The sequence below is a fragment of the Nomascus leucogenys genome, chromosome 15 (assembly GCF_006542625.1).
Source record: "Nomascus leucogenys isolate Asia chromosome 15, Asia_NLE_v1, whole genome shotgun sequence".
NCBI lineage: Eukaryota > Metazoa > Chordata > Mammalia > Primates > Hylobatidae > Nomascus > Nomascus leucogenys.
In genome coordinates, this window is record NC_044395.1 from 2535790 (window position 1) to 2546774 (window position 10985).

The 10985-nt window shown below is 42.9% G+C and overlaps 1 protein-coding gene across 9 annotated transcripts in view; it reads left to right on the forward strand.

Annotated features, from left to right (window-relative positions):
* OPCML (opioid binding protein/cell adhesion molecule like) overlaps positions 1 to 10653 on the forward strand; it is a 1139289-nt gene extending 1128636 nt beyond the window's left edge. For 5 of the 9 annotated variants that reach the window (XM_012495938.2, XM_003279739.4, XM_003279738.3 and 2 more), the window contains one exon: positions 5340 to 10653. In XM_012495938.2, coding sequence (XP_012351392.1) covers positions 5340 to 5440 — 101 coding nt within the window. In that variant the 3' untranslated portion in view covers positions 5441 to 10653. The remainder of the gene's footprint in view (positions 1 to 5339) is intronic. The other 4 variants (XM_030829258.1, XM_030829259.1, XM_030829256.1 and 1 more) reach the window with 1 other exon arrangement.
* Positions 10654 to 10985: the final 332 nt, after the last annotated feature.

A 10985-nucleotide genomic window follows, 5' to 3' on the forward strand; every position in this document is an offset into this window, starting at 1 on the left:
TAGTTCCAACTCTCCTAATATTTCATCATCCTTTACTCTGTACTTGATGATTGCACACACCATCTTAACTCATTCTCAGAGCAACCCTGCAAGGGTAGATAGAACTATTCCTTCCACATTTTATACATAAAAGAAACTGTTTCGGAGTAGTCGGCGGTCTTGTCCAAAGTCTTCTTGCTATTGGGTAGCAGAGCCAGAATTCAAATTCAGTTCTGACACTTAAAATCAATCCTCTTAAGACTATCCAACAGGCAGCATGTTCCTGAGATGAAAGGGATTTAGGGTTATTTGTTCCAAATGGCTTTCTTCCCAGAATCTGTGATGGTTTAAAAAAAAATTTGTCTGTTTATTTGTTTATTTATTTAGTCAAGGCCAGAGCATATGCTAGCTCCTGAAGTTTGTGCTTTTTGAAGGTAGGGACTGTTTCTGTCTTTCTTTCTGAAAGCAGAGCCTAGTGCATGGCAGGGATCAATTCACGTATGTTGAATGAACGACTTCAACATTTCCCAAGGCTGCCTTGGGGCCCATCTCCATTGTGGGATGGACACATTACCCTTTGACCTAGCCAGGAAGCTTGGCTATGGCTGGCTCCCAGTGCCCTGCTCAATGCCCCACATCCTCCAGAGCCCTCACAGCCAGTGGTCTCTCTCAGCTGCAATCTTAAGCTATCTCACCCCTTTACTCACTCCCCTACCAATATCTCACCCCAGGTTCAACATATTTTAGAACGATCTAAACAAGCTAGTATTAGTCTCCACTAAGAAAGGGACAGGGAGGTGTGCAGGCCCTTTTCCAACAGCAGTTGCCATGATCACATGACTACTTTGTACCAGGCACTGTACTGATTACGTTCATCCTTCAACCAGTCCTGCAAACTCAGCATCATCACACCTATTTTCAGTGAGAAAACAGGAAGTATCTTGCCTAAGATCATAGAGCTGGCAACCCACAGGGCCAGAATTTAAACCCAAATTGGTCCAACTCCAACGTTGCCAGATCGCGGTCAGCGACCTTACCCCGGGGGAGCGTAGAGAGCCTTTCCTGAGGTCCCTAGGGATGTTTTCTTAGTTATGCTTCTAGGAAGTCCGCTCCTTCACCTTTCTTCCAAACCCACAGGCTTTTATCCGGGTGCATTTTAGCATCAGTTTTCTGGAATAGAACACGTCATTAAAAATCTGCCTCTCAGCCTGGCATGATGGCTCACACCTGTAATCCCCGCACTTTGGGAGGCTGAGGTGGGCAGATCACGAGGTCAGGAGTTCGAGACCGTCCTGGCTAACATGGTGAAACCCCATCTCTATTAAAAATACAAACAATTAGCCGGGCATGGTGGCAGGTGCCTGTAGTCCCAGCTACTTGGGAGGCTGAGGCAGGAGAATGGCGTGAACCCAGGAGGTGGAGCTTGCAGTGAGCCAAGATCACGCCACTGCACTCCAGCCTGGGTGACAGAGCGAGACTCCGTCTCAAAAAAAAAAAAAAAAAAAAAAAGAAAAAAAACCTGCCTCTAGGATTCTAGGTTTTAGAGAAGAATCACCTTTCTTCCAATTTTTACCAATAAATGAATAAATACAAACATTTGGGTTTCTGATCCTATATATTGAAATTCAAAATTGTATCGTCTTGGGTACCAAGTACCTGGAGAAGTCCATGCAGCTGTTACCGGCTGAGGCCATGCTTTAAGAAAACTGTATTCAACCTGACTCTGAAGCCGTGTATGCAAGCTTTAGTGCTACCACTGCTGAGCTCAGCCTGAAGAGTTCCTTCAAAACCGTGCCCTCCCCTGTCACACAGGTGGCTCTGTAGCTTTGTTGAGCTAACATTTACAAAAGACTCGTGGTAACCCGTGGGACCAAATGTGAGCCCCAAGGCCATGGGACCACACCAAATTACTTAAATTGCAGCAACCCATCACTTTTATATTAAAGCAGAAAAGCATTTGGCCAAGTTAGGTGAGCAACTGTAGCATACAGCAGCCTAGTGGGAGAGAACTAACCCAGAAACTTTCTTTTCCTCATTTCCAGTTACACAGGGCTACTGCAAAGATGCAATTAAAGAATGAGTTCATTGCCCATGGCTTTTGTCTCACACTCTTCAAGTCTAGAGAGTGGTACATAGATGTACCCACTCCAAACACAGCTGGAGAGCCCTCCAGCAGAGCCCTCACTGCATTGGCATTTGGCCCAGCTGACAAGTCTCAAATGTGCCCAGGATCTGTATGGGCAAAGTGATGTTAGCTTCACTCTGTATCATAGTGGATTAAATTCATTCTCTGGCCACAATAGCCCAGCCGTTTCTCATACATCAATTGACCAAAGGCACTTTGGCAGTAAATTGCTATGGCATTTGATACGACAAAGCAGATGCTCATCATACCTGCTGAAGAATAAAACTTCCTGAAGCCACATAGAAAATGGGGCTGCAAAAGGGAAACTTTAGGGTCTAGAGTGTTTGGTGCCCTCCTGCTGTCTCAGGGGAGATGGAATTCTGAAGTGCAAAAGGCATGTGTTGACGGTTTTCTTTCAACTGAAGAAGGCTCTCTGGCTACTCACCAACTATCTCTCCTAACACCTGGATGCAGAATTTCCATTCATGTAATAACTCAGAGAGCTAATAGAAGAAGGACCTCACAGGTCATCAAACCCCATCTCTTCTCAATTTGCAATGCAAGAAGCAAAGCCCGGAGAGGGACCGTCACTCAGCCAGGGTGCAGCACATTCACATAGAGACACTGTATTCCCAGTCCATTGTTTCTCTCACACCATGATACTGTGGTCCCTGGAAAACCTGCACAAATGGTCATTTTCTACAGAGAGGAAGTAGACTTGTAACAATTAAGGGCATAGATTCTGAGGACAGTGACTTGGTTCTAATCCAGCTCAAGGTGCATAAGTTGCATGGCCATAGGTAAGATGTCTAACTGCTCTGTTCCCAGTTTTCCTATTTACAAAGTGTGAATGACAGTAGCACATAGCTCATAGGGTTGATGTGATGATTAAATGACTGATTATATGTTTAGCATTTAGAATCATGCTTGCCACGGGGAGACCACAGTGTGAATGTGTGTTTTCATCATTGCCCTAAGCAGGCTGAGCAGCCTACATACCTGCTAAGTCTGCCTTGCATTTCCACTCTTGGGAACGCTCAACGGAAGCTGAATATGGCTAGAAACCTCCACCCAGGAAGCACCAAGCATCCGATGGCAACTGCTGCTCACCACCAGAAACACTCATTTCCCTTTACTATTCTGCCTCCTTCCCTCTCTGAGCCCCACTCTTCCATGCTCTGCTTTCTGTGTATATTGCCCCACTCCTCTTTGCTTTAGCTATATTCAACCTTGTGCTGATGACATGGTATCCACAGGAATGTTTCAGTTCACTGGTAGAACTTGGGATAGAATGATTCCTACACTCAAGAGTTCTACCTGTCTAGAGTGGAGCATATCAGGGCTTCAACTGTTTCTTAAGTTCAAAATAATAAATTAGACAAAGACATATATATATGTATATACATATACATATACATAACTCGTCTAGTATATATGCCATATATGTCATGAAAATACTTTTCAAGAAAAATATATACAAAAAGATAATTTTAAAGAAACATATGGGCCTTATGAATCTGCCCATATGTTTCCTTCAAAGTATCTTTATGTACATATTTTTATTTAAAAATGTAAATAAACTTACTTAAAAATCTAAATCACTCATCTTTCAAAGACAATATGTAGAGAATTACCTTGAGCTTCAACCTGAGCATTTCTAGCTCAGTGCATTCTGCAGGCCAGTATGATCTCTCAGGATGTGTGCCAGGACTGCTGGAGGCCCCACAGTCAGGCTACTTTCCATCAATATCTATGGAGCCTCCTCTGGGACATTAGCATGTCGATAGAATCTGGATCCCGCCCTTTTTTGTGAATGTTCTGTGACAAAAATGCAGGGCAATATGAGCCAGACTTCAAGCTATCAAGTAAATATGACTTTTAGTCCATAAAAGCATGTATATTTTTAAGTAGAAAGAAAAGGTATTCATGTTAAGATTAGCGGAGAGGAACAGTTGTATACTCATTGCTGAAGTGAGAGACCTGAATTTGCCAAAGTAAAATGTTCCCATCAGTCCCTCCTGGGCAAGGCATGGATCCTCACCATAAGGTTGACAGGCAAGCCAAATGAACTAGTCCTCTCTAAAGAGGTTCTGCTGCCCCTCAGCTGATTTCCAGTAGGCCAATTTGCTTCTCAAAGAAGCTGTGAAGTCCTGGCTTGAGATGGTTAGAAGAGGTGTACTGTCTCCTTTGGATCTCCTTTACTTCCTCACTAGTTTTATAGAAATGCCTCTCAATGGCTTTTAATCCCTTGGTAATAATAAATTTTGTTTTTTCTGGGATACGCTTGCTGCTGGCTCCTAGTCTTGTGTACCACCCTATGTGCTTGCTGATAAAAGTGATGGAGGAACACCTGGTCCGAGTTAGATACACCTGCCCTTGCAGCAGGCTGGGATAATACCAATTCGTGTGATTTGTCTTCTTGAGCCATGAAAGACGAGGGGAAAACAACAGCACTCATGATACTGTGGACTTATTTCCCGGTGGACCTTGAATGATTTACTGAGGATACAGGAAGGGACCAGAGAGAGAGAGAGAGAGAGAGAAGGTAGAAAAAAATCAAGGGAGAGCCCCTTGGGTGGAATCTTCAGGGACAGTCTGTTTTGGGCATGCTGATCTGCTTCAAGGCCTTTAGGGAGGCAGCACTGACTGCTGGGACAAGCCTAATTCCAGCCTTTAAAGCCCATGGGGATGATTGTTCTTCCTTCCTTAGCTGCTGCAGGAGGAGCCTCCACAACACCTCGGTTGCATGCATTGAGGTTGACGAGTCTGCTACATCAGCACTTGGACTTATGTCTCCATCCCTCTCGCCTTCCTACCCCACCACCTGCTCCTTGCCTCTCTGGCCCTGTGCCCCCCGACTCATCATTGTCTGTACTGGACACTCTCCAAGTATAGCACACGGTTAGAGGCACAGCTTAGAAAACAGCCAGCAGGTCTGCCTTTCCATGTGTTGCCCTAATCTTTGGGCCCATGGGCCTCAATGACTAGCCTGAGCTTCACCTATTTACTTTTTAAGCATAGTCTTTCGGAGCAGGCTGCATTGGTCAAGGCATCCCAACAGCTTGCCCCTTTGAGTTCTTAAATACTCCCAATGGGCCTTTTCCTTTGTCTAGACTTGGAATGGTCAGCAGAAGGGTGGAAGGTGGGAAGCATGTATGTGTATTTGCTTGCCAGGGAAGCACTATGGTGTCCTTGAGTGTATGCTAATGGATCTGTCTCTCTCTCCCCTACACAGGGCCTGGAGCAGTCATTGATGGTGTAAACTCGGCCTCCAGAGCACTGGCTTGTCTCTGGCTATCAGGGACCCTCTTAGCCCACTTCTTCATCAAGTTTTGATAAGAAACCCTAGGTCCTCTGAGCAACGCCTGCTTCTCCATATCACAGACTTTAATCTACACTGCGGAGAGCAAACCAGCTTGGGCTTCTTTTTGTTTGTTTTTTCTGTTCTTCTAGATTTGTTTTCTTTTTGTGTTTGTTTGTTTGTTTGTTTGTTTGCTTTTATTTCCAGCTTGAATGAGTGGGGTTGGGGGCGGGGTGGGCAGGGTTCTACCACACGTAGGATAATCATTCATTGGTGTGTCCAAAAATGGGGTCTGCTCCTGCTACCTTGACCATTCCCTTTCCTCTGCTTCTCTCCTCATCATCATTCCCACCGACATCCTCTGCCACACACAACAAAATGTAAGTTTCATTTGGGCAAAAATTGAGCCTCACAATAAACACCCTGAAGACACAACTTGACTCATAACATAGTGCACAGCAAGAGCTACATCCAAGTGTCCTATTATCTATGATTATTTTCTTAATGACAATGTATATATGCCCCCATCCATGTTAATTATTATCTAATTCCATTAGGGTTCACATCTTTTCTTTCTGGGACACTATCCTACTATATCCATATCTATAGATTTCAATATAGATGATTGTGCAATCTTCTGTAGCCCCTCTGCCCTACTCATTTCTTCCACCATCTGCAGAGATTTGAAGTTTGGGGCTATGCATGCAACCCAACACTAAATTTTGCAAGTCAAATGACCAAAAAAGGGGGAGGCATTTTGAAGATAGTACTTCTCTTTTAAAAAGGGAAGTTCAATTCATAAACATGATTGATAGGTGGCTGATTTATTTAGTTTTCTTCAAGCTATCTATCAAAGTAATGATATAGTTACCCATCTACTCAAATGTCTGATTTATCTCACCATCCAATTATCTACCCACCTGTCTTCCTCTCTAGCAATCTATTTACTGTTTATCAATATATCAATGTAATTGTCTAACACTCCTTTCTATTTCTCTCCCTACTACTCACTATCAATTCATCCCCATATTAATCTCTAATCATATCATATCTCTCCCACTGTATTCATTTATACACCATCAGCAGACACTGGCATCTTCAAAATTATCTATCAACTTCTGTGAAAGCCAACAATCTCACAGGCTAACAAAATACAAAAGCAATACCCTGTGTTGTGGACTTTTTAAAATCTGGTATCCTATCCACCCAAGGGAGACACTAACAGATGGGCCAAAATAGCAAGCTAATGATCAGTCACTCACTATTCCCAAAAGAGCCTGTGTTTTCTAAAACATCTTCTTGGGAAGCAGATCAGCCTAGAAAAGTTTTGGTTAGCGCTGTGGTTTTCCTTTTGCACTTGAAGGACAAAGGTGCCAGCCTTTATGCTTCTCTCAACCCTTCAAGAAAGTACGTGTCAGGAACCTATGGCTGGCTTTCCTTAACAGCAAGAACATGAGAGAAAAAAACCACATCTGTCTCTGCAATGCAAAGTGAAGAGTCCACCCACCTGAGTGGGATGACTTCAGCTAGAGTCTCCTTTCTGCTCCAGTTCTGGTTTAATCTGTTTGAAAACTATCCAGTAAAAAGCTGATGGAGGCCAATTACATGGCGGGTGTATTGACAACTCTGGTATTTGTTTCAGGAAGCTCTTCTAAGCTGAGGGCACTTGAGCAACTGACTTAATTTTCAAGCACTTGATTAACACAACACTGCAAACAGAAGGGAGAATATGTCAGTGACACAGTTTCCTCTGATGCAGGCTGCTTCTCCAAGGGCTTTGAGGAAGAACTTCATCAGCTCTTCAGGTTCAAAGCAGACCCAGCATACAAACAAGAGCTGACCCACCTTTGCTGCCTTGTCTCCTGGGACAAGAAGGACTCATCCAGCGAGGTTGCCTGGGATTCAAAATAAAGGCATTGCAGACCGCACAGGTGTGCTGCAGGAACTGATCCACAGAGAGGATGAGAATGCAGCATCAATCGCAGATCTGCCCTGCCTCAGTTGGACAACTTTTTCAGTCTAAAAAATAAAAAATATGAGCACCATTGAATTCTGTGCCCTTAATGCTTAACTGATCTTCTTCCTCCAGTATCAGTGTCCTCTTTGTTTTTGTCCATCAAAGGCACATGAGTGTGACCTCTGCCATGGGGAAACACACACAGAGATATCTATACATATATGCATACATACAAACATAGGCTATCTTGGCACACTAAATGCTAATCACTGTCTTAAGAGGTAGAGCTGGTGTGAGTGAAATTAATGTTATATTTTCCAGCTGTAAACAGACATCTGCATTTCCTAGTGAGCTGCCAGGAGCCAGATTCAGGAACTGTAAATGATGTGCCAGGAATGGCACATTGATTCCCAGTTCCAGGGATGATCATGAGCCGGCACAAAATCAGAATTAAAGGTCACACATAGACGTTTCAGATCTGTCACCACCTTCAGCATCTGGAGTTGAGTTGGTGTCAGATAGTGTATGAGAATTAAATTGTCATCTGAGCATGCTACCGATAATGAACTTGTTACTTTGGAGTGGAATAAATGTGAAGGCTGTGAAGAGTGGACAGTCCTGGAGAACACGGTGCTTGAAATGGACAAGCTGAACCTATTCCTCACTCCAAGACTTGTTCTACAGGAAAGGGTCCATGCTTCTTTGGTCAAGATCATCAGAGCCTCTCAACCCAACAAGGCTGGCTTCAGGGTCACAATGGAACCCTGCTGTTCCCCCTTCCAAAGGATACTAAGATGCCCTTCTGGTGGGTACCTATCCCAGCCACTTTTCAGAGGGAGAAAAATGCTACAGTCGATCCTCATCTGTCTGGGGTAAAGACAACAAAGTAAATACAACCCAAGGCAACTGGGGTACTCGGAGTGAAAATGACTTCTTCACAACAGACATATTTCTGCTTCTGTGTTTTTGTGTTTCTTTGGTGGGGATGGCTTCATGGGAGAGTGGCTGTCATCCACCATTTTGAAGCATATAGGACAACAAATGCTTACACAAGACAATATCCACACTTTTCCAACTTCACACACGGAGAGTACAAGGAGAAGGCCTACAGGCTAGATTTGTTCAGGGTGCCAGTAGTGGGCATGGGGTGGGGGCAAGGCAGGACAAAACATACAAGTCTGAGCAAGTACATCTCTTGCAGGTTTTCCCCATGAAAAGGAAGCCAAATAAGGCTTGTTAGGAGATTAGGTGAGAGGAATTAGCTATGTAGGGACTCTGAAACCCTTCCCCTTCCCAAAACAGAGTTCATATGCACTTCCACCAAAGTAATGCCAATGAAAGTGTTCGTGTTAAGGCTGCAGCCAAGCTTGTTTTTCAGTAGTTTAATGTCAAGTGCCTGATACAGTCAACTGCAAGTCTAAACAAGCATGTTTAGTTTTTCTCATTCTTGCTTTAATTCGGGGAGGGGGGAGATGTAGAGAAGTGGTTGTGAAAACATGCACAGGTTTTATGCAGAGTACTGTGCATGGCTCTTCTGCTGCAATTGTGCTCCACTGAACAGAAGAAAAGGTAAGGTTTTGTGTCACAAAGAGGCCCCAGCCTCTTTCCTCTTACATCCATGCCTCTTACTAGATGATACATTTACAGATTGGGCAGTTTATTCTCAAAACCTGGCTAAGAAGACTATTCCTGGACTCTAGCAACTTCAAAACTGAGGCTGGGTTTCAGGATCTTTTTCTGCATCAATTCAGTCAATTTGCCTTCTACTAAGAGGAGTCAGCAAGTTCTATTTATGCTGAAAGAACTATTCCATGAGAAAAGCAGAGAACCCCAAAGTGGGCAGGCAACCCGGACAAGAGCTTATCCCTGTCGCGACATCAGGAGTGGCTGTACATTGAATTTTCAAGTGCTGGTTGGCTGTCGCCAGCCCATGGTAGGAGGGGAGGAATGGCTTAAGATGAGGTAAGATCTGGTGGTGGGGCACCTTTCTTCAATTCCATACCGACTTTGATCTTGAGAAAGAAAAACTGACTATGCATTACCTAAAACCAGCCCAAAATGAAACGGACCAACACACACACAAAAGCAGATGTTAATCCCTTTGGAATTCAGGGAAGCAGCATAAGGTTTTTCTTTTTAGAAAAAAATGCATTTGTTTTCTTTTTCTCCAACAGCAAAAATCTTTCGTTTTCATTTTGCACATGAAGTTATCTCGGAAACTCTCATACCCAATTGCCACCCCTCCTATTATTCAGAGCTTCCCTGTCTTTTTATTTGGAGACAAATAAGTTTGAGCACTTGAGTAAAACTTCACAGGTGTGTAAGTAGGAAGGCAACATTTTCAAAAAGAGACCATATGATGAGAATGCTTAATGATCACCATATGCAAACAAACAAAACTGCCAGTCTCATTTCCCACATTTCTTACTTAAGAGAAGAGAAGTAAATGAAAGGAAGAAGAAATAGATTTGTAATTAAAGATGTGACAAAAAAGATAGGGCTGAGCCAGTTCAATTTAGCCTTCAGGTGCAGAATACTTAGAGTCCAAAGAAATGTGGAGTGGACTTAATTAGATGCAATTGTCTTTATCCTGAAAGTAGTCAGCTAAGCCTAATTTCCAGCATTTTGAAAGAGATTCCTTTTTGTTTCTTTCCATGGTGCCCTCTTTAAGGCACAGAGTTGCTCCACACCACTGGGTGGAGAAAGAAAGATTGCGAACCCTCGACCATCCTTTTGAGGCTACATTCTATGTTATTTGGCAGATTTATAAAGCTATCAATAATAATAATGCTATGTACTACAAGCTGCCCTTGTGTTAGTTAAAGGGAGCATTTTTAATCATTCGGAAATTTTCGTGACATGTAAAGTGCAGTTGTGAGGAATGTGTGGGTGTACGAAAATGTATCTGTCAAGTTCAGAGTCCTTTAGATTTTAAAAAAAAGTTATGACTTATCAATGGTGCCGTTATAGCTGTGTCAGACAATGGGTGTGCCCATTCTCACAATTATCCTTCAAAAAAATCTATGTTCAAATGCTTTAAAAATTTATCACATAATACAAGAGTATGACTTTGTCAGCCTTCTAGAGTTCTTTTTTTCTTTTATTTTCGTTCGTATTTTTTCCTTCAAAAAATCAATGAAGACTTGATTTCTGTCAATAATTGTATTAAGGGTGAATATACTACCTGAATTTTGTGCATGTTACATTGTAGTTGTAACGTTTTCTAATTCAGGATGAATACGAGATGGTTGTGATTGTGCAGTGTACCAATAAAGTTCGAGAAATTTGTAACTTTTAGGGGGCTGTTTATTAGGACATCTCATTGATATCCAGGATGGGAAAAATATGAAGCAAGCTGTGCTTCTCCCATATGTGCGTTTTTGGCCTTGGAGAGTAGATGCACTCAGAAAGCCTGGAGCTGCACCCCCCACCTCTCTCTCTCCCTCCTTCTCTCTCTTGCACACACTGTAGAAAGCAGCCTTAGCACTGTCCGTATTACATTTGTATATCAAAGATCTATGCTATTTACAAACAATATAAAATGTAGCTGCAGCCTCAAAGTCTAAATTGTTTGTTGGTGTAGGCTAAAACGAAAGCAGAAGAGAAGTGTCAGAAAAATAGGG